We start from the raw sequence: 24,726 nt of genomic DNA, 5'->3' as shown, positions 1-24,726 counted from the left end.
TCAGGCAAAAGTCATTTATTTATTGACTTAAACAAGCAAAAGGTATCCTCAGACATAATGGCTACCACTTGAGCAATACAAATCAATGCTACTGAAGAACAGGGAACATCTTTTCTTTGACCCCTCCCATCCCAGAAGTAACAATTGAAATACCAGGGCCTCTAGAGAAAAGAGAAGGAGAAAAATCGTAAAAGGCGCTTAGAATGAGCTGCAGAGTTGAAACATGGACACTAAAAATCATTAGCTAATCTACCACATCATCACAATCACCTCAAAAATAACTTTCATTGTTCCATTTCTACCAGGTACCAAATATATAGCGCTGTTTAACAGCGATTTCAATGTATTAACAACTGTCCTCAGCTGAAGCAGAACAGTAATTACTATTTATATTAAATTTGAGGCTGCAGATAGAAAGAAAGGTTTCCACAGAGTACAATGCAAGTGAATGAAAAGAGAGTGGGGGAGAAAGAAAGCTTCTTTTAAATTCCTATACGTCTCCATCAAACGAGCAAGTCGTCCTATATTGGTAACTCACTACAGACGCAATGTCCTGACAGAGTATGGCAACTCTACTCACCCTGTGACAGTGTACCTGATTAATGCATCTATGAAGGATGTATCTGTAAGTCCCTTGTGTTGTGGGCCACTGAAAATCCCAGTTTGCTACTCCTGTGTGGGTGGGTTTTAATCAGACATATGTGAAAAAAGCAAACCGACTGCATGCAAAACAACTGTTACTAAATCATTTAGTCTTCCTTATAACAGTCAAAGATATGAGTAAGGCTTCCTCAGACTCAGAGAAAACATTAGGAGGCTGTAGTTTTGCAGGCAAGGAGACCTTTTATTTTAATCCATTAAAAGAACCCAAAATAGTCAGCAGGTGGCCACATCTATCCATGTTTCATTAAAATCACATAAACCCTAAGTACAAAAGCACCACTGATTATTGCTCTAGAAAAACTGCATGAAAAATTCAAATACGCACAGTAAAAACATCACCATATGCACAAGACTTAATTTCTTAGAGCAAGTGTATGGAATGCTGATCCAATTTTACACATACCTTGCAATATTAAGTTGATATTTATATTACTTGGCAACAATGGGAATTTCTAAAAGCACTGTTATGAGAAGGGAAATGTTCATATACAGTTTAATATGTCAACTATCATAGTCCTAAAAAAATTAGCATTTACAAAATACTTGATAAAAATATCTTTTAAAAGTTGTCCAAGAGGTACATAAAATCAACCCAAAATTTTCATGATATTTCATTCATTCTTGTCACCTACAGATTCAGTTTTCTGAGCCTGTGGAGAAGAAAGAAAGAGATTAAATTACTACAGTAAATTGCCACTATGCACTTAAATACCCAAACTATCCTTATTCCTCTGGCATTTTTTACTTGCAACAGCTCAGTTTCAAACCTATGTCCACATGGCATTTACGCAACTGGAACAGGTACAGTCACACACTTTTCTCGATTTATTGGTCCCAGCTTTTCAAAAGCAATACAAGCCTTACCTGTCAGCCTCCATGGTTCATACAGAAAAGCACCACACTACCACCTGTTTCTATTCACTGCACACATGCTGAATGCTCTATCGCACCCTTAACTTTCACTGTTTCAATCTGCCCTTTTACTGACAGTGTGCTGGGTGGGGCACCTCTGGATGTTGAAACACTAACAGTTGAGCGAGAGATGCGAATCTGCAATAACATTATGGGCAATAAAAAGAAACATTATGAACATGCTAGAAATGTCTGAAAGGCTGAATAATTAAAAAACACTGATTCAATCAGCAAGAGGTATGTGTGGAAAGTACCTCTTCAGCTTTATTTTCACCATTTTCAGATGGTGTAGTACCTTCCTTTGCAGCTTCTTGCTTTTCATCCTTCTTCCCTTTAGCACCTTTGCTGGCCTTTGTTCCAGGTTCCTTCTGACAGAAGATCAAAAACGGGCATAGACATCGTATGAGTAGCCAGAACCCTACATCTTTATCAAAAAAAAACTTTTACATGAACTAAACAGCAAATCTTGGCAAGCTGCATGTGAGGGACTAAAACAGAAAACCAGCTAAAGGCTACCTGGAAAACGTAAATCCACAGAAGTTATAGAGACTCTCAACATTTCTAGGAAATGGTGGTGTCTGCATCTTTAATGTTTCTTCTTATTTTTACAGGGATACAAAACCACATCAGACTACTTTGGTATTGCTCAGCTGTATTATACAGAGGTACATACAAGATATCTGTGTAAACAAATCCAATTACAGTACATGAAAGCTACTTGAAAGCTTATTCAGCCAAGCCAAAACACCACACTATTTGTGTAAGCATTACATTTTCGATTAACATGAAATATTAAATTAGATTTTAAAAATAAAGCTTTTTTGTTGGCTGTCCTTTTGTTACTTTGATAACATCTGTGATGGTAATACCATGTCAATGAAAGAACCAACCAACACACTAAGGTGGCAAACACCGATAAAATTCCATCTGCAATAGCACAAAGCAGAATTTATCAAAACGAACTATTCTAACAGCTACAGTTTTAGTTGGAGATTTGCTCCTAAACAATGCATATGTTGATGTCTACTATTTTTCATAAATCCTTGCTCTACATACCTATTTATGTTTGCAATAAATTAGTAGAGATACAGGTTAAGGATTTAAAGTGCAATGGGATAAAAATTTAAATGGTATTGCATTTAATATTTTACATTAGTATTTATAGCAGTTCTGATAAACACTGGAGATCTTTCATGGGATCATTTGCTCTAAATTCTCCATGCAAAATAGCAATAATAGCTGTGAACAGGGATATTAAGGTCTGACTCCCTTCATTAACTACCTTTCCCCACTGATCCCATAGAGGAGTAGGGTAGTGAGGAGAGAATGCCATTAATCGTAGTTCCAGGGCAGTCTGAATTACTCCTTCCACCCCTCAGCTTCAAGGTTACACAGCAGCTGTGATGCATCATTTGGAAGCTCATTGGTGCTATGAGCATAATCCTAACTCTGATCACCTAAAAAAGAGCAAGCTAAGAAGGTGCCTTAGTAAATTCATAATGTGCAAGCTTTTAACACTAAAAATTATCCCAAATCTGTACCATCTTTGGTTGTTTGCTAGCAGGCTCAGAGTACACACTTTTGCTGTTTTCTGTTTAGGACACCAAGATTAATATGCTCCTAAAAATGTGATCCAGTTAGACTTCGGAAAAAAGAGATTATCATATTAAAGAGTTACTTAGAGTAATGTCATAAAGGATTCGAGTAACCTGAAATGAGTTTCAAATGTCTCTCATCCAACCTAGACCGAGTCTGTAACACTGAGATCACCTCACACGTACTTGAAGCTATAGAAGCTACCACATTCCCTTCCTTATTGATTCTCTTTTTAAGAGGGGAGCAGGATGGACCCAGAAAGACTTTACTGGTAATTTAATTTGATAAATCACAAAGTGTTCAAAGTCAGAGCTTTACTTTAACATACAGACTTTGTATCCTGGGACTTGCCCAACTGAGATGCCAATAAAAGGACCTGAAAAATGTGAGGAGTGCTAAACTCAGTTTCCAACATGTGGGGTAGGTTGTTTTCTTCAATAAAGCAGTTGCTCTTATTTAACATCCCCCTTAGGCACAAATAAACCTACAGTTTCTGAAGTACATGATTTATATGCAGAAATCCTGAAAAGGTATTTCAGACACTAACAGGATTTTAATTCGACTGTAAATGGCCCAGAAAACCCAAAGCATTCAATTTAAATATATTTAATTTCACCTTCAATTATAATTGTGCATTCTCAACCACAGTCAGGCTTCAAGAACAGATAAGAGTTTCTCACTACAAAATGAAGTACTGCCCCTCTAAACAAGAAAACAGGATGGCACTGAGTAATCTCAAATCCTTGTGTAGAAACTGCCAGGTCTCAGGTAGAGCTTACTCAACCAAACTTGTACCTTTCAGGAAGGGTGTAGGAAAGGTAAAAATTCTTCTTAAACTAGACATTCACTAAAAACTAACATGATTTGCATATCAAACAGGCAAGACATTTTCTTTGGGCCAATAATGAGGCCAGGAAGGGGTGGAACAAAAAGAAAAGAATGATCTAAGCTGTGGGGTTTTTTCCAGGGAGGAGTGTCAGGGAGCTGCAGAGAGGGCAGGGGAGCCCATGCCTCCAAAAATGCTGTAAATTGAACTGTTTGCAATGCAAAGAAGGAGTAAACTTGCTTACTATTGGCTGCAATGATGGTAACTAAAAAGGAAGTTATTTACCTTTGTTGTTTTCCTTGGTTTGGGTTCAGGTTTTGGTGGAGCAGGTTTCTATAAAACATTTTTAGTTGCACATGTTAGATACATTACAAGGAGCCACTCAGCCACCTCCACACCCCGCATGTCCCCACCCCACAGCTTCCCTTGCTTCCTGCTCAGTTGAACCAATCTAGAAAAAGCCTGAAAAGCCTTTATGCAAAAATGGACCTCATCTATATTCACAGCTGTTTGCATTAGCTCACTTATCGAGAAATGAAAAGTAATTTGGGGGTCATTCTAGAGTAAAATGTGGAGATTAGTTGTAACTATTAAAAAAAAACCGAAAAGACCACACCACAAACCATCAGCTACGTCCTAACAGAGAAGAGGAACTAAAACCAAATACTAGTAATGGCATCAAATGCAGTCCGTGAAACAGCTCTTTCTCCTTCCCAGAAAAGTAGCTGCATTTCCACAACTAACATGAGCAAAATGATACAAAGTCAATACTGCACCCAACAGACAGCGTTGCACTGAGGTGGGGAAATACACTTTTGTCAGAACAACCTGAAACCTGAAGCCAAGGAAACACAGATAACTTCAGTGCTACGAGTTCTTAAATACCCCTCAGCAAGAACAAAAATTGAATCAAGGAAAACGTAACAAACGTGTTTGGTCTGAGAAACTCTAAGTGCCTAGAAAAAAATATACCAAGAGGTGCTCTACATACTTACAGCTGACAGTCTTGCTGATCGCCTTGTGGGCTACAAAGGGGGGGAAAAAAAAAAGAGGAAACATTTTTATAGGTTTACAGCAAAAAGTATCCAAAGCGACATAATATCAGTCATTTCACACAGTGTAAAATATGCCTCTACCAAAATATGTGTCTACTGCCAAGCACCATTTGCATCTTCCTCACTTTGGACACTCAAAATTTTAAATTTTGAGTCACAAAGTGACGTGAAAATTAGAAATTAAAGTTGTTCAGGAATTATAACATCTAAATTTCCATACAATTAAATACTTCACACACACATCCTTTTACAAGTACTTCTGAGTCCCTTTCTCCTTTATGAAAGGTTCACAAATGTTGACTACCTGTGCACAGGACTCTGAACCTTTCTCATACATACTCAGAATTATGTTTCTAGAATCTAGCAGATGTTACTTATAGTAGTGGGTACAAATACCATCTGATTAACAGCTGAATGAAGTTAATGTCCTTCTCTAGAGGCTATCAGAGTGCTAAAATTTCAAAATATGAAACTAAGTTCTTCTACTTCCTCAGTTCCCTGCACACTCAGCCTGAGTCCAGGTGCACAAAGACAGCTGCAGGATGAGATGGAGAAATTATCTTTTCCGTTTATACACAATTCTGAAAAGGAAAGAATCAAGCCAGGTATTCTGTTTCTCTCCATCTTTCTTTATCACTTCAACACACTTTCCTTACTAGATTTTATTTCACTCTGTTCTTTGTCATAAATTTATTACTGCAGTTAGGTTTTAGAAATAGTTGTTAGCTCTTTGGTTTGTTCACAGTATTTTTGCATTAATTAAAACAGATTAACCCAGTTACACAGTAGAGTTATTAAACTGAGCTAAAGTTTGGTCTGTGTCATAACACTGGAATCACATCTGCAGCCAAAATCAGCGGACAACTCAACTGCAACAAATATTTAACATAACACAGCTTAAAAAATTCATCAAAAATATAATCTTAATTACATATTAAGATTTAATTTGAGCTGGAAAAACATGGCTCTACACACCCTGCAACAAGATAAAGCTGTTGTTAATATCTGAAGAAAGTACTAATTTGTATTCATTGGAGGCATTTAAATATTCTTAGTGGAACGCAGTAGTGAATAGTTCAAATCTGCATCCAGCAAAATAGAATTCCTGTCAAAAAGCTCCTAAAGATATTTTCAGCTATGCAATATTTATTCATCATTAACAAAAAAAAAAAAGGTAAACCTCCCTTTTGTTGGCAATTTAGAATATCAACTGCTTGTTAAGCAGCCTAGCATTATTTTACAACAGGTCAAACAAAGCATTTCAGTTGGTCAGGTAAAGAACTCCTAGTGCAAGGTATTGTCTTTGACAAATCTGCTTTCTTAACCAATGATTTTCTATGCCTCAGCTTTTAGGAACTGACATGCTTTGTTATTATCTACTTTTTAAAGGATAATATGCTGGTTTAGATAAATTATAATTCTCTCCCAAATCTCCCAACTGTTCCCAACTGTTCCATGACTTGTTTCATAGCAGGCTTTTTTGCCATAAGAAAGTCAGCATAAACCAGAAGTTCTTAAAAAAGCCTGGCAGCTAAGTAATTTTAACCCTCATTTGCAGTTTGTATCTATTTTGTGTTATCTGATTATAAGGAGGGAACTAGAGCCAAGTCAGCAATAGTCACATTTTAATGTTATTTGGGAACCTTTGTCCCCCTCTAAACAGCTGTACTAACCCAGGCACCAGCAGCTCACCCACCCAACAGTCTGTTTGACACTGGCCCACCAGCAAACATCTACAGAAAGAGTCTATGAGAAGGAGCAGACAAAACAACACTCTGCACTCTCCTACTGCATCAGTTTCTGGCTATCTAAAGTTGCCAGCTTTCCAACCTGGATATCATATACACATCATGTGTTTAAATAGTCCCTAAGAGTTATTTTCTCCACAAATCTGTTTAATAACCTAGTACCCATTTACACTTTCAGTTTGCATAACATCCTGTGGCAGTGAATTCCATAATGGGATTATGCTCTGTGTACCTTACCCCTCTGTTGTCTTTCCTTTAAACTTTTTGCCTCTTACTTTCATTAGATTCTTCTTGTTTACAGGTTTCATGAGCAGTAATTCCCTAATTGCCTTTCTCTGTGTTACTAATTATTTTATCACGACTCCATTATATAAAGATCAAGAATCCTAGAAAACTTGTGTTGTTTGTTTTTGTAGTTTTGGTTGTTTGCCTTTTTTTTAAAAGCTGCTCTACATCCTCTGTCCCACTGTATTTGGTATCCTTTTAATTTTATTATGGTCTCTATCAGGAGAACTCCATTTAGTAGTCTCACATCTGAGAATGCAACAAACTAACCTTGTGATACACTGATGCTTATTCTGTCCTTTAGTATTTTTCCTATTTTCTAATTATTTTCTATTTAGAACTATTGACATTTTGTGGTAACTATTCATTGTGATTTTACAATCTCTCCCTCAATCAACAGCTGAGTTGGTGACCACCACTGTCTTTCCCTCCCTCCAAGTATTAATTTGCATTTCTTCATACTGAATTTCTCTTGATATTTTATCACTTATTTACCAGTCTCATCCTCTGTCACTTCTGACCACCCTGGTATTTTTTGTAAGCTCCAGCAAACTTTGCCATTTCTCTAGTATCTCTTCTCCTAGAGATCACTGATGAATATATTCAGCAGCACAAGCCCAAACACAAATCCTTCCAATACTTCACTGGTAAATCTCCTCCACTGTGAAAATTAACTACCACTTCTCCATTCTCTTCTCATAAGTTTATATGTTACAAATTCTTAAGAAGATCTTCCATTTAATTTGTGTTAGCTTAATTTCCTTAAGAATCTGCCGGGAAGCCTTATCAAAAAATTTTCTTTACAAGCAAGTAAACTATAGTGCATGTCAATATTTACCTGCTATTTTCCTGTTCAAATATACTTACAAGCAGAACTGTTAGTTCTTAACTCATTTGAATAGTCACCCATTCTTTTCAAGATCCTGATTTAACTTTTTCTGCCACAAAAGATGAAAACCTAAGAAAACAAATTCTCATAACTCACTACCTGTTTGTTTTGTTTGTTTGTTTGTTTTTAATTCACACTACAGGCTGTGACAAACAAACTAGCAAACCTTACTGTAGACATCAAGGTATCAGCATGTCTCCTTGCCTTCTCTGACAGAATTTACAGTGCCCTTAAACAAATTCATTTCAAGAAACCACACAAACATGTCACCTGCTCCAGTTTAGAGTCTGGTACCTTAATTCAAGACACTTTTCCATCAGTCACTTAGGTTAGAAATAGTTTTGAAGTAGACTGGCTGAGGTGGGTGCATTAGCCCTCTTCTGCCAACCCACTGGAGACAGAGCAACACTTTCAGGCAGTTGCACCCTACACTATTGCCACAAGATCTACCAGAGCTTGTATAACATCACTGGGAGCCCCTGGTGGTCTAGAGGTTAAGGACACGGCACTGTCTCCGCCGAGGCCCGGGTTTGATTCCTGGTCGGGGCCACTCCCCGTGCAGATGGAGCTTGTTAGCCCATAAGGCAATCCATCTACGTCCTGAGGACCTCACTGCCACCGTCCAAGCTCACTTGGCCCCGGCAGAGGAACCTCAGGATTAAAGGGTGGGCTCAGTTCCACGCACACTGTGTCTCACCTAAAAAATCCAATGCGCAGGCTGGAAGGTGGAAAGACCTTCCCCGGATCTTCATTCACGAAGACTGGCCATTACCAGAGCTTGTCTGTCAAAGCTCTACATGTTTCTGAAATTTATCTGGTGTACTAATAAGTTCTATAAATCCTCAGTATGCCAAAACTTAATTATGTCAGATAGGGTAAAAATGCAGTTTACTGTAATTATTCCCACAGAAAACACGTCAGTAGAAGTGCCAGAGAAACACAATCTTCTGATGTGCAAGAGTGCAGGTGTCCAGTTAAATAATGCCATGCCAAAATAAATTTAATATATATATATATATATATGTACTTGCCTCTTGTTTAGTTACTTTTGCTGCATCCTTGCCTTCAGCACCCTCTGGAGACTGAAAGAAAATATTAAGTCAGTGTTTTTATTACAGACTTAAAAACATGCAGGCAACAGCAAAACAAAGATTATGGTGAAGACTGTTCTTTCTATATATTGCAACAACTTAAAGAAGCCTGACAAAATTGCATTAGTATTTACAAGCAGCATTGTACCAAAACCAGTCTCGATTTTCCAAGCAACAACCTGAGGACGGAACACCAGGTACATACATATCGTAACACACACCTCCCTCAGCGGGCCCTCTAGACAATTAACTGAAGCATCCACAGGCTCCAGTGGGAGTTCCATCTTATCAGCTGTTGGTAGCACAGTAGTACAAACTGGAAATCTGAGGCTCTATGAGGGCTTTTGAAATCCCCAAGAAAATTACCACGTTTCTTCCCAAATACAAACTTAACTAGTTATGAGATGTGATGAGATGAACTAAAAAAGGCATAGCATTACTGAAATGAATGACTTATTTACCTCAGTTACTCCTTTTTCATCTCAGCCCCACTCAGCTGGAAGTTTTAAAAGTATCTTTCCCTCATATCTCACCTCCTCCAGCAGAAGAGCAAAAATTAGCAATACACTGGGTACACTGACAGGAAAACTAGGGACAAATGTGTTTCTTCTCAAGAATGAAGTATCACCCTGATACTTTATCAGCCTGACCGGCTAGTTTGCAGCAGTTGACCACTGCCTTCTCCTGGCATTGGGCTCTCAACATACTTACAGACAGACAGCCCCCCACCAGGGAATAAAATGTGGCTTTGTTACTATGTGCTCTCCCGACTGAAAGGAATCTTGCCACAAGAGCAGCTGCTTTAAAAAAAAAGCAGAGGACTGATAATCTAAGTAGCTTGAAAACAGCAGGAAGTTAAGCAGCACAGCGCAGCGTAGAGCAACTCAGAATAGCAACAGAGTCAGGCATCCAAAATGGAGCCTGACTGCTCCCGGTGGTACTGCAGCCTCACCAGTCACCTGCAGGACTGTTTCAGGCTTGCATTTCTAAAAGCCTTTCAGTTTGGTTACTAAAGAGTTGCTACAGCATGATGGTCTGATGCTGGGAGCATCAAAAGTCATAAAGAAAATAAAAACAAGTAGTTCTGTGCTCACTGTCAGTAGTAATGAAGTCTTGTTTCCTAGAACTTCAGCTCGTGTTACAAGACATGCTCTGCATACAACTTTCCTGTAGTCCATGAATTCCTAATATCTGTTTCTCTCATATGAATGTTCTCAAGTCTAACAAACTTGAGCTGCACCCTTTTCCTGAGAGGGAACTTAAATATCCCCCTTCATGTCCTGGGCGCCTAGTTATATAGAAGTTCTCTGAGATTTTATAATCTTTTCCTCACAGTGGTGAAGAGACATAAGATCTACAGCAGCAGGGACAGAAAGACAGCATGACTCCTTTTCTTTGGAAGCCAAGAAACTCATCATAAACTAAATAAAACTGACTGACACTCCACAATCACGCTGTTTTACCCTGCTTCACTTTTAGAAATCACAGAGCTTCGAGACAGGGCTAAACTATCCCAGGATGGCACTGCCACATAGCAATAGCCTTGCAGTAACTGCCCAGGAGCAAACTCTCAGTCTGCAATACCGCGCAGTTAACACACAGTAATTTACCCCATTCTCTTTAGCAGTGATGAATGAGTAGTCCCCTACACTTCTGATACACACAGCAGTCTGATTTTAGATGCCAATACTATTGCTAGACAACATATCCAAAAAAGCTGCTCGTGAGGCTAACCACAGGGGAAAAAATTGTATTAAAAATACTCTATGCAACCACAGCATCTGTGTACTAACTACTACGGATATACTGCACAACATACTTTAGTTAACTAATTAATTAGCTCAGCATTCCCTCTCAAGTTAGAAAATCCAACAGCAATTCTGAAGGCCACAACTTCCTCCACGGAGGGACGTGCACAGTAATAATTTCAGCAGCGTGAATAAGCAGCAAGGAGTCCTGACATGCTCTTATTTCCATTTCAGACCTGCTCCTTCCTCTCTGCAATCACTACAAGTCCAGGTGTCTGGAGGCTGCACTCATCCTCCGGGGCCTTGGCTCCCCAGTGTGCTGGCAGAGCTGCACAGGAGGCTTTGTCATGAGTAAGGTAATTGATCCAGCTGAAAAATAGCCTGCTGCACAAACAAATGTATAAATATTATAATACATATACAAATTATAAATATATAGTCTTCCCTGCTCCGGCAGAATCATTTTACTGCACAGCTGCACAAACAATTGAGCCAGTACAACAGACAAGAATGAAGTGGCATGGGGCAGCTGCAGGCAGCCTGGGATTCCATCTATTCTATCTGTTTCAGCTAACAGACACACACACAAAAATATATGTCAGATATGGCTACAGTATATTTGTTAAGAGAGGAACAGAAACTTATTTTCTCCTCTATGAGTTCTGCTTAGACACTCCAATGAGTCCCAGCTGATGTGGTTCTTCACACTAATTTTTGCAGTACTTTCTCCTCTCCCTAGGGAAAAGAGAGATTTATACATGAATGGATTTGCGCCAAGCATAGTTCTCGAAGAGCTTGGCGTGCCACAAACACAGATTGTCTGCACTACTGTCTGGAGTCACAGGACTTTTATGTCAATACCACCAAAACCTTAAAAGTCCTTGCCCCTAACTCTTCCACAAGAACCCTTCCCGTCTTTTGTACAAGTGACAAACTACTGAAAGACCTCTGGTTTCAAAGCAACCAAACATACTGAGTATGTAACCCATCCCCTTGGCACATTTTCCCACATGACATAATTCCAGGGCTCACCGTGTTTCACAAGACACCCCAGTCACATTGCAATGCACCCTGGATACTGTGCCTTACATCATAAACTAGTCAGGAGCAGGACTGTCCACACTGCAAGTTTTGTGGACCAAAATCAAAGACCAGTAAAAGCACTGAATCATTTGACAAGGGCAGGACTCCAGCCTCAGTAATTCTTCAGCTGTACTCCATCACATGCTTGTATTACGCTCATAAAGTAGTCCCTATAGGCCTGCTGTGCCTGATACTGTATGGACGCCTAAAAGAGACAAGACATACAATAAAAAAGCAAATAAGGACAAAGATAAGAGTGTGGGGTTTTTTTCCACAGAGGAACGCACAAGAAATAAGATGACTGGCTACCTCTAAATATGCTTCTGACATTTAAACCACTAACAAGTTTTAGGTAGAGGTGACCACACATTTTGTTATACCTCAATTAGCACTACATATTGGCAATTGTAAATTAAGCTGAAACTAAGTTTTTTAAGATCTGTCAGAGCTGCATAACTTTCAAACCACAAGACTAATCTGGAAAGATGTCTGCCAGTGTTCAGCTTTTTTTAATTATTATCTGATTTTCCCCCATCTCTTTTTAAGAATAACCTAGTAAATTATTTTGGGTGGATTGGAAAAAAAACAAAGGAATATTAATAGATTATAGAGAACATTAAAAAACCTCTGAAGGAATATTAACATTGAGATTATTTGTATATATAGGTCTTGAATTTTGCCATCCGAGAAGTATACATAAGAAACAGTGTTTCCACATACCAAGTCAATACTGCAGTATCTGCAATGCCAACATCATTACAGAACTGTTAAGCTGAAAACAGAAAAGGAAACGTTTAATAGAACATACAGGTAAATTTCCTTTTTTTACTTGTTCTTAAGGCTGCGTTACCTGGTAGAAATGCACCACTAAAAAAAAAAAAAACAAAAAAACAACAACAAAGCTTCAATTTTTCTAATCAAAACCCTGAAATACAACCAGAATGTAATGAGAGTACAGTAACCCAAAGTAGTGAAGTCCTTGATGTTTGTTTGAGAGATCCAAAGAAACATATTTGAACTTGCAGCATCCAGCTTCTGGATAAATATTTTGCTTGTACTACAATGAATGGACTGTTCTATTATAAAAATTATTATAAAAGAGTATATTAAAAAGCATGAAGAATGAGAATACAAGTACATGAGAAGTAACGGTCAGTAGAAGGTCGGTATAAAATTAAATAGATCGTTCATTCTCTTAAGGATCTTATTACTAACCGAAACTCAACACCTTGGCTCTGATGGGACAGAAATTAGTCCTTTCATACCCACGTGAAAAAAAAAAAAAAAAAAAAAGCAGATGCAAATTTCATTCTAGCTACCACGTTAAGAAGTTAGAAAGGCAGAAAGCCCTAACTGTCCCGGCACATGAGCATTCTAAACGACATTTCCTCCCTTTACAAGCTGGTTCAGCCACATCTTAATACACTGCCTGCAAGGGGATTTGCCTGTAGATTTCCTGGCGCACTGTTGCAGCTGCAATTTCCATGATGTAATGCTTTGGTCATTCTTCCAACTATTTATTTCACCAACCAAAATAAGGTAAAAGCTTGCAAGAAAAAACACATTGCAAGAAAAGAATATGTATCAAGTCCTAAGTATTCGTCAGAGTTTACAGCACTATTTTCCAAAAATTTCTCCCCCCCACTCATTTCCTTTTGAGTAGAACTCTGCATTAGACTAAATTTAAATCAATAAAAACTGTCCCCATACATGCTACTTCTTGTAATTATTTGTCTTCAGAGCAGCTCTGAATGTTGTGCTGGTTCATAAATGTAATTAAAATGCTATTTACTTCTTGGTTTAGATCAATGACGACTGCACGTCAACTAATTTAACACCAACCAACTCCTGCAACACTGTTCTAACAATTGTTTCCTCATTTAGCTCCCTCAGCATCTTATCATTAACCTCTGCTTATAACTAGTTCTCTGATCTGTTTTTAGTGGATAGAAGAGTGCTCACTGTCAAGTCAATGTGAATTAACTTTTCAAGTAAAATTAATTTCCTCTAATAAACATTTTAAGAAAAAGGTATTCTTCCTACTACACTCCTTCATTTCTTTTTTCTACCAATCTGATCCTGGATGGGGAAAAAATATGCATGGTCCTATTCAATAAAACCCAACAAAGTAATTCTACCAGAACCAGAAGGGAATAAATCTGTTTAGTGGCTGGATTTCTTTAATACTTATCTGAAATTATCTTTCTCTCTTCCAAGAAATATGAGGTTTATTTTTTTGTATATACATGCAAATACGTACTTTACAAAAAAAAAAATAAATCCAAACAACCCTACACTGCTTAAATATTTGTTTTTTAACTATATAGTATTTTATTATTTTTGTTAAGAATTATTACAATGAAATATTATACAATGTAGTTTTGAGAATTTAAATCCCTTCATCTTACATCTATTAAAAGCAGAATACTTAAATTTCTAATTCTTTTGGGGGAGAATGTCAAGATCATAAAGCTCTGGAAAGACGAATGGTACTTAAAAGTTTAAATATAAAGACAAGCATTAATATCCCTGGTATTAATATGCTAATTGCATGTTAATGGAGAAAAATCAGGGAAGACACTTCCTGATCAAAGTCTCCATTTTTGCTCAGAGATTCAAGCCAAACAGAGCAACTCGTTGGCATGCATTGCATTTTCAAAGAATATACAAGAAATTAAGAATACAAACAGCCAGGTTATAAACAAAATAAATAGGTTCAGAAAATGCATTTTATTAAATTCTTTAATTTTGACAGGTGACTTCTGTGAGCTTTATGTTCTTCCAGACAAAACAGAAAAGACAGTAATCAAGTTAGGACTGGGGTATTTCTGGATAACCAAAACCAGAGAGAATAAATGCTTTTCCAGAAGAGGAAATTCCTTCATTGTAGATTGAGGTTTTGCTATTCCCACTGAAAAGAAGTCAAAGATTGACCAATACAATTGATAATGCATTTACATTTGATGGGACATTTTAAAAAATCTCACAACTGTTTTGGCTTTTATTTTTCCTTCCAAGTTTCTCTTCCCTGTAGTCAGTTTTTTGAATACAACATCTTCTACCTATATTAGAGTGAAAAAATAAGAGCAGTTTCTAGAGGCTCAGATTTAAAAAAAAAAAAAAAACACCCAGCATTGTAATTTAAAATTAGCCAGACAGTTCCCTTTTCAGACAGTGAAGTAACCAGCTGCATTTTGAAAAATACAGATCAGCCATGGGAGCAGTGAGCACAGTGCATTTGGAATTGTTCAGTTTTCCTTGAACACCAGATATAAAAATTCAGCTAGGTAGTAAGTAAATTCTTCTCTCTGCTTAACAATTTTACTGCCACCCTAAAATAAAAAAGGGAGATTCAAAAAACATGATGGATGAAATCCAGTCCCTAATATTATTTCTCTGACCTTTCAAAGCTGATGACAGTTCTGCAAGTGAGATGAAGCTGCTCAAGTCATCCAAGTCTATGTACAGAGGCAGTTTTTAAAACCTTGAAGATTAGGTTCCAAACTCTGTATGTAAATAGAACTGATCAGATCTGCAAAGTAACACTAGCACAAAGTTATTTCTGAAAAAAAAATAATATTTTATCTGAAGATTTTATCTACAGATTACATTTAGATAACTACTTTCAATAATAACTGATTCCCAAAATATAATTCCTCTTCTCACAGAGAACATTACTGTGATGAAACCACCATAATCGAGAAAAAGGGCTTTTGTTGTTTTAACTAACTAGTGCTAGAGAACATCAAACCTTTGAGATGATGATAGCAGGTACCAAAGCCACAGCTGGGACAAAGCCTTAAATACACCCATCTCTTACATCCCAATAATAATGTTTACAGCTGCAGTTAACTGGAGTATTGCTCTACTACATCAGCCAGAATGAAGAGCTTCACAGACAGCCTAAATGCAGCTTCAAGAGAAGAATAAAGTAGTATGTCTCCAAGAGGGTACAGATGAGATAAAGAAGAAACAATGCAGCAGAGATAAAGGATGTTCTCCAGCTACAAACAGAGCACCAACACCTCTCCTCAATTCTGCTTGAGAGGAACAAAACCCTGCAGAGGTAAAAATGTCCTTAGACCTTGATTTCCAAGTATGGAAGCACTCTCTGCTACTATTAATTCAGGTAGCATTAAGTCAATGGAGAAAGCTAGGTGGGATGAGCAAACATACCCAACAATCCCAACAAAGCTGGTGTTGATGGGAACATACAGGATTCTCTTATGCAGACAGATTCCAATGTTCTTAGGGAACACAGCACTTTATATTTGCAGCTTTTACTGTTACCAAGTACACCCACTCTTTACTATGGGAAGACAGGAGCTGTATCTCCAAGTTACAGCAGCAATTAATTGAAAACTGGTAGCTTCCAAAGACATCAAGGAGGGGAAAAAAACAAAAATAAAACCCAAGCCCGATGCCTCCTCCTGCCTCCAGTGCTACAAGGACACAATTTGAACACTGAGTTGTTCTGATTATTATAAAGAATTAAGAAATACTCCTCTAGAAACTCTAAGTTAGGGACAATAAAATCAAAGATGAATGTCTGGTTACTGCTAGGAAGAGTTCTGCCCTTCCCCACCTAATTATTCCTGTCAATAAGCCAGCTTAACTCTTTGTGCCATGGGAAACTAGATCAGCAGACAGGTCTGGCCAAAAATTACCTCAAACAAATACGATATCCTACAGGTTAAATCAGAATAAGGACAGGAACGAGCATCTGGAATTGCTTTTCTGGCCTGTATAAGCCAGCTTGAAATTATCTGTTGAACTACAGTCCAAACTGTGAAGTCCCACACTGCCAGTTTTGCTGACAATAAAATTGGTATAAAAGCATCTCACTTCTGTGTGCAGTCAGTGGCTCATTCCCAGCCCTGCTGCCTTCTAATAGGTTATCACACATTTGTTGTGCCACTTGCAGCATCTCTAACTTGGAAGAGTAAAATGATCCAGGATTTAAAAAAAAAAAATTCCAACTCACATTCAAACCTGTTCAGTAAACAAACTTTAAGAGGGTGATGGCCTGAAACATAAGTACAGCACATTAAATCATCTTTTTGGCTACTGGACCATGGAATAAATCACTCTGCTAGCTTAGTGCAGTTAAAGAATAGAAAATAGATGGTGGCCATTATGACCCTACAAAGTGCTAACTTTCCAGAGAAATCTCTGGATCTTGTTTCCTTACACTCTACACAAAAGATAACGTTACAATCCTGTCAAGCAAAATTCAACTTCACACAATTTCTCTAAAGGAATGATACACCCTGGAACATACCATGCCTATACACAGCTACTGTTTAGGTATTGAACGGTAGAGAAGGTGAAGCTTTTTCAAGTAACACAGAAGAAAAGCAGCCTTAAACTAAATAGCATATATCTGCTAAATTCCATTTACATACAGAGCTTTTTTTCTTTTTTAAACTTAACAATACCAATACTCTAGCATACAAAATAGTATTGCCCATGTTGGAGCGCTGAAGTACCATAAATAAAAAGATTACATGTGCATAGTTAGTACTGAACTCAGAGGTGATGACTTACAAAGTAGACTGTACTACTGACAACACCTCATCAGATATAACATTTTAATGTGCCCAAGAAGTATGAAAAATGATTTTTAATCAACAAATCAGTGAAAATCTAAGCATTTTTAGGTTGCCCATTCATTAAGTCTAATTATATTTCTGTGTGGTCTAAGAAGAAAATTTATATACATTGCCATCAATTCCTAATGAATCAGATTTTTACAGATTTGCACAAAGTTATCAGAAATGTTTTAGACCATTAAATCCTTGGTCAATGAACTTTTAATCTCCATAAATAACAGCAACAACAAAATTAATAATAGCGGCTAAAATTATACAATTAGCTCTTTCTAAGCTAAAGTGCCTCTAAGATAAAACAGGGACAAGTATTTGCTGCATGTATTTAATAGCTCTGTAAATATAATTTATTGCTATGTGGCACAGCAGCATTGCTCAAGCATGTTTTTTCTTCAGTGCCACTCAACACTACTGCACTGTACTGTATCTAAGCATACCATGCACAGACAAATGTTTGTGGTTTTTTCTGCTTAATTTTTCTATGAAAGATGTAGATCCTATTGAGTCAGTCTGGTCAACTGACTTGGCCTTCTTGGAGCAGGCCAACTAAGCAGTTTTCAATTGCTTTTAAACACATCAAGGTTTAAAATTCTCAATAGCTAAAAATCCAGTACAAATGGTACCATTTTAGAAATTATAAGAGATGAAACATTGTTCTCCCTTCTATTAGAAGGCTTCTGCAATCTTTTAAGATGCTCTGGCACATCTATTCTCTTTGCCTTGCTCGAATGTTAAGTGCATCTCTGCATAGCAATTGTTTTACCCGCCCCTGTAAAGGATGCTGAAGGTAGAAGTCCACTTGAGGACTCTGCTGACCTGTTAGGTAGAAATTTGTCTAAGTCAGCGGTATCAGTGATAGATGCAACGAAGGTCATCTTCTGTTATTGCCTAGCTTGTTTTCCAGTAGTTACTGAGTAGCCTAGGAGTGGTCTAAAAAAGTGGAAAGAGAAACTACCTTTTCAGAGCTCTGACTTTTGCTTTTAGTTCTCATGGACACGGAGAAAGGAGGAAACAGCATGAAACGCAGTGGGAGTTCAAGTGAAAGTCTGGAGAAAGACGTGGGACAAAACAGGAGTGGGGAGAAGAAAGTAGCCAAGACATCTGGATCTGGTACTGCCTCCCTTTTCCTTTCTATTCCATAATCACCCACAGAGTGTGAAATGAAATCAGAACCTTCCCCATTTCTAAGTCTCACTGCTAACAGAGTGTGCCCTATTGTGTTCAAGGATAAACTAAAGAGTGGCTCTGCTATAGACCAAGAGCTTCCAACCTCAGTGATAAAACAACTTATTAGGAAAGTGTGGGCCCCATAGCATCACTGGAGCTTCTTTTCTGCCAAATAGCTTCAACATTAACAGAACCTTAGAAGAAAAACCACTATGTTACATGCAGTACGTTGAATTGACATGGACTGAATCACAGCAGAAGTATCAAAACATGGAAAGGGACATAAAATGGAGCTGAACGGCACTCGAGTATACTTCATACTGCTGCATCATGAACACAAACTCACCTGCTACTCTTTGCAGAAGATCTAGACTTCATTCCACAGACCAAAGAGCAACAGCAGGATCATTCAGAGCTGCAGCAAAAAGAGCTGTCACCTGCAGGACCTCAGCTTCATTAGTTAATTATTTGATCACATACAAGTTGCTCCAACAAAAATTTTAGAGAACTAGTTACTATTGCAAGTTCCTCCGTTTTTATGTACACACCACTAAGGAAGAAGACAAATTTGGTGAAGTAACAAAAAATGCACCACCAAAAAGAGCAGGTGGTGCTTATTAGGGGGAATAAAACATCAGGACAGTCATCTTAACTTGAAAATCCAAGATAAAGGGACCATTCCAACAACTCAGCAATTTACTTCTGTGCCCCATTTCCCCTACCAGTGGATAAGGAACAACATTTCTCTTTGAATATTCATAACACTTCAGAAATACAAACTCAAACATGCAGAAGAATTTTACAAAGATAACTCAGTTTAGTTCTAGACAAAAAAAGTGTAAGTGGAATTTAACAGCTCTCGGTGAGTACATATAAGAACATTCACTTAAGCCCAAAGATTAGAAAATACACTGACTAGATACCCAGTTGGCAAAACAACTAGTAAGAGTCTCACAAAAACCCCATCATGTGATCAGGTAACTATAAATGCACTATAATAGGACAACCATTGAATAAGGTACTTTCTAACTTCTGCTAAAGAAGCAGCATTACAAGCAAAATATTCAGCAGGGTTTTTTCTGCAGTAAATAGAACCAACTAGTACCTCTGACTGTAAAGAAAGTGAATTTGCATAATGGAACAGGAACCTGCCACAGATGTTCTCTATTGTATCTTCATAGTATCAACTATACTCCAAACTACATTCCTAACTACCCGGAGCTACCTAATAACCTACTGAAATGGCTAATTAGAACACAATATTTTTTACCTGCTCTGAAACAATGGCAATATTCAAAGATATCACACTAAAACAAAAAAGAAAGAGATGGCTTGAGAAGTTGCATTTACTCCTCACATCTGATTCCTCTCCAAGCATTTTCAAAACAAGTGACGTGCAGGCAGTGTTGCATAGATTCAGATGTTCAGAATAAAACTGGGTCATTTCGAAACGCAATGCCAACTAAGTGACAGGCTCCCCATCCAATACTGGACAAGTCACTACTTGACCTACTAACATCCCTCAGAGATGGTGCACATCCTACTTCAAGAGGCCAAGTGCTGTTCAGCTTGATGGATGCTTACGCACATGGGTGTATGTGACCATACCATGATTCTCCCTGTCATCAGGTACAGAATGGTTCTTCATCCTTTTATGGATAACACTGGGATATTTTTACTGGGGCTGCTTCAAGGTCAAGGAGTTTTTCACTATGATCCAAGAGCTAATTCCAGAAAGACAAGTGACAAAACAAAACACCCCAACCCATTTTGAGGCGTTCGTTGCTATCAATACCACAACAAGCATTCTGGTTTAACCCACACTGGCATGCCATTCTTCTTGTGAAAGGCCACATGCACACCACAACATGTTATTACCACAGATGAAGGGTACAGAAATCTGACAGGAGCAGCCCAGAGTTCAACACCTTTTTGCTTCAGCACAGTGTTTAACACCACCTCAACACACAGTAAGTTTTTTCTTTCCTCTGTGACCCTCAAGCAACAAGCAATGATATCCCAATAGCCTAGGCCACAGCCCTCTAGAGAAATGGAGATAGCCCACATTATTTTCTTCATAATATTCACATTGAACATAAGGCCAGGGACTCATCGGCTGACTTGAGTTTACACAGAGATGAAAAACATCAGAGATGAAAAGAAAAGCAAACAAAAAAGAACCAGCCAGTTTAGATAACTAAGGATACAAAAAATAGATACAGGTGGATTTAAACCCTTTTTGCAATATTTTTTATTTACCCCACAACTGTGAAAATTTCTCATTTTGACTTCTGATGTTTATTTCCTTAAAAAATTTTCAGTGCTACAAGCCTTGTTGTAAGTTAGAGTGTTTTAATGGAAGAATCGTCTATTAGCTGCATGTGATGGGTTTGTCCTCTGTGTGGAAGCTGACTGATGTAATTATTTAGCTACTGTTGTATCATGAACTTCTCACTCTGTAGATGTTATTCTGAAATAAAACTGACTATTGTAAAATACTTATGGCAATTCTACTTTTCTGAAAAAGTAAAGTCACTAATTGTACACTTTGCCTGGAACCCACTTCATACATAATCTGAAAATGTAAATGTTTACCCACAATACTGCAAAATAAAATTTACTGTACCACTGAAATTAGTTTCTATTGCTCTGATCCCATATGCAATGATTTTATTACTTTTATTGTGGTCTTCTAGAAAGGAGATATGTTCTCCTGGACTTTCTACTCAAAGATGGTTTCTCTTACTAAACATTTCACAACAGACCACAAAAACCTGCAGGAGTGTCTTTAACTACCCCCACTTAGGAAGGACAGCCTGAAACATCTGTAGTGTAAGAATGCAAAAAGACAAAGGAAATAGGGTAGGAAGTTAAGGTTTCAGAAATTGTGGAGAGTCCTACTGATACAGGCTAATTTTCAACTTCTTCCTGATGACAAGCAATGGTAGTAAAAGTATGGAAGCACACAATGGTGAAGTAGCAGTAGAGCAGGAGGAAAAACCACCAGTTTTGACTTCAAACCCAGTCATTCCAATAAGGGCGGTCAACCCCATCCATTTTCAGAACTAGAATCAGGTCCTCAACTATGAATTAAATAATTCATTTGCATACTTGATAAGTTGACATTGGGATACCTCTGATAACCAATAAGCACAGGGCAAAAAGTAAACACTGAGTTACCTGGAGGGCATCATCTACCTGTACCTTTATTAAAACAGATTTGAGCCCCAGCCCACATATAATATATTAGGAGGTCACAGGTGACATTTGGGAAAAACAAAAATTGCTTTGCTTTGGTTGACCTAGTTAAAATTAAAGGACTACAGCTATCGTTTTTTGTCGTAGCATGCATTAGTGTCAAGTCTCTCGTTACACTCTTAGCGCCTGCAGAAGGTAGGCAGTAAGTCCTCTGTGAGGATCTCCGGCAGCAGGGCCTCCCCTCGGCCGCCCACCCCCGGGGCCCTGCAGGGGCGGCAGGGGGCCGGCTACCACCGTCCAGGCTCAGCCCGCCTCCTGCCAGCGCCGGAGCGCTCCCGGCGGCCGCGCCGCCAAGGCTCCGGGCTCCAGCAGGCACGGGAAGGATAGAAAAACCCCCACGCCACCGAGCCCGGCCGCCGAGGGGCCGCCCAAGTTTCTCTCCCCTGGGGAAGGCGGTCTCATAGCCGGCTCCCTCCCGACGAGGCTGCCCGCCCCGAGGTGCCCGGACGGCGGCGGGGACCCCGCACCCCGCCATGGCTCCCCCGGCACGGCGGGGGCCGCGGGCGCTCCCTCGGGAGGCGCCGCCCCCGGGGGCCCTGCCCGGATGGGCGCTGGAGTTGGTACATACGGGTCTGCCGCGGGAGGCGAGGAGAAGGGTGTAGTTTGTTTTAAACATGGCTTGCCTCTCCCCTCCTCCCTTTTACCTCGGAGCCATCACTCCGGCGCGGCGGGAAGCAGCAGCGGCGGCGGCGGGATCCGGCCGCTCCGGGTGGGGGCTGCTCCCTCCCCGCCGCGACGCCGGAGTTTGGGAGCAGGAAACTCCTCCCGCCGGGGGCCAGGGGCGAAGCCGCAGCTGCTGCGGCGCTTCTCCCCGGCGGGGGAGGAGGAAGAGAGGAGGGAGGTGGGGGCTGGAGTTGTGATCGCGACTTTACCCCCCGGGGAGGGGGCGACACCGCCCCGCGCGGCACCGGGAAAGTAAACAGGCGGCGGGGAGCGGCGGGGCGGGGTGGAGGGGGCTTGCAACAGGCAGCAAAATGCCCCGGCTCGGGAGCCATCCGCGAGCTCCGGCACGGAGCGGCGGCGGGAGAGCGGCGGGCGCTCCCGGTCCCTGATGCGCGTTTGGCCCGCCGGCCGCCGCTCGGGCCCCCGACCCCGCCCGGGGGGAGGCAGGACCCGCCGCACGCCCGGGGCGCCTCACCTTTCTCTTCGGCATAATGTCCCTGCTCCGGGCCGCCAAAGTAAAGCGACCGAAAGAAGCTCCGGCAGAAGCGCGGGATCCGCCCGGTGGTGGTGGCGGCGGCAGCGGCGACACCGGCGTAGCTGGTGCCCGCAGCTGTGCCCGCGCCCGGTGCCCGCCGCGCCGCCCCGCCGCCCCCGGCGCCCCGGCAGCCCCCGCCGCCAGCGCCCGCCTCGCCGACGGGGCGGGCGGAGCGGCGCGGCCGCGGGTCCCGATTGGCTCCCCGGCGGCGCCGCGCCCCCCACCCCGGCGGGAGCGGCTCATCACGGGCCCGGGATTCGCCATCAGCCGTCGGGAAGGCGAGCCGGAGGTCTGGGCGCGTCGGGCAAGTTGGCATGCGGTGAGCGGAGAAGAGCATCCCCTCGCAAACCCCTGCAGTGGTCGTCGTGCAGGTGCATTATTCCAGCCTGTTTAAATTTGCCTTCGCTTCGCTAGGTTCCGGTTTCCCCTCCTCGACTGAAATCCTCTGCAATCTTTCTCCATCGCGACCGTTCTCCCTTTCTTAAACCCAGGAGGATGTGTTGCCGTGCGAATCCACTCATCCTCCCATCCTCCAGATGCAAGGAAGCTGTTGTATCAGATCTCATTACATTACCCTAATAAATCACCAGCAAGGCAAACCACTGCTGCTGAGAGAAACACTCCGTTGCAAGGTGGTGTAATCAGTTCTTCAATTGAAGTTCAAATGCCATCAAATACCATTTTTTAAAATTTTCAAAGAGAAAAATAGAAGTAATTGACTTGTTAACAGCCTAAGCAACCCCTCTCAAGAAGCCAAACTGAAATCAGAGGTTTTCCAAGGTGCTGGCCACCTGCCTTTCAGCCAAGAGCTAAGTGGTTAGGATACACACATGGATGTAGCAGCCATAGGCCTCATATTTCCTCTCAGCCTGCGGGTGTTTGAACTCACATCTCTTGTTCTCCCACAACATTATTTTGACAACAAACTACAGTATCTCTGGAGTAGAAGGGTTTAGATTCTCCTGTTGATACTGTTTCAACAGCTTTGTTGGGCTTATATTAATTAATTTGTACTGATAATCCACCAGGGCAGGAACCCAGCTGGGTTTGCTCCCAGTTACATCTAAACCACAAAACCAGGGAGTCACACCCACTTGTTTACATACTACTTGTGCATATTTAAGTAGTTTATACAAAGTGGTATAGTTCCACTTGGAAAGACTGGAAACATGCACTTCAGGAAGAGATGCCTGTGTTAATCACAGATTTCATCCCACTTTACACAGACTATTGCCTGGGTATTAACATAGAAACAGGTCAGTATTACCCTACAACTTAAGTTTTCCCTATTTCTTTTTCCACCTGTTTTTCAGCATTTCTCTCATGTGTCCCTTATCATTTATGAATGATGAGAGCAACCCCCTACAGCTACACTGTGGTCCATCTGTTCAGAAAGAGAAAAGAGAGCTGGGCCTCCATTAATACAGGTAAGATATCGATGACAGGAGAACTGCACGCAACTGCAGTGATTTATTCCTATGCCACCCAAACACACTGGATTAATCCCACATCTAATGCCAAACCAGAATAACTTGGGTAGGGAGAATTACAAGTTTTGATTAGTTCTATGGCTACCTTTCTCTTCCTTCTATTACATT

General features: G+C 40.2%; 1 protein-coding gene across 3 annotated transcripts; it reads right to left on the bottom strand.

Moving 5' to 3' along the window:
* HMGN3 (high mobility group nucleosomal binding domain 3) lies at window positions 1-23,279 on the bottom strand. Of its 3 annotated transcripts, none has more exons than XM_027903243.1 (6): window positions 23,069-23,279; window positions 9,006-9,056; window positions 4,993-5,022; window positions 4,283-4,330; window positions 1,871-1,943; window positions 1-1,313 (listed from the first exon to the last, which is right to left on the bottom strand). In XM_027903243.1, exons 1-6 carry the CDS (start codon window positions 23,081-23,083, stop codon window positions 1,300-1,302), a joined length of 231 nt encoding a protein of 76 aa, XP_027759044.1. In that variant the 5' UTR covers window positions 23,084-23,279; the 3' UTR covers window positions 1-1,299. The 3 variants fall into 3 exon arrangements, with proteins under 3 accessions (XP_027759044.1, XP_027759043.1, XP_027759042.1); XM_027903242.1 differs by having other exon boundaries at window positions 1,830-1,943; window positions 23,069-23,257; XM_027903241.1 differs by lacking the exon at window positions 1-1,313 and adding an exon at window positions 1,320-1,713 and having other exon boundaries at window positions 1,830-1,943; window positions 23,069-23,257.
* Between the last annotated feature and the right edge of the window lie 1,447 nt (window positions 23,280-24,726).

Source organism: Empidonax traillii, unplaced genomic scaffold (assembly GCF_003031625.1).
Source record: "Empidonax traillii isolate 1590-97213 ecotype Southwest subspecies unplaced genomic scaffold, ASM303162v1 scaffold946:size445097, whole genome shotgun sequence".
NCBI classification, from domain to species: domain Eukaryota; kingdom Metazoa; phylum Chordata; class Aves; order Passeriformes; family Tyrannidae; genus Empidonax; species Empidonax traillii.
This window is presented reverse-complemented; position numbering and strand designations above follow the sequence as displayed.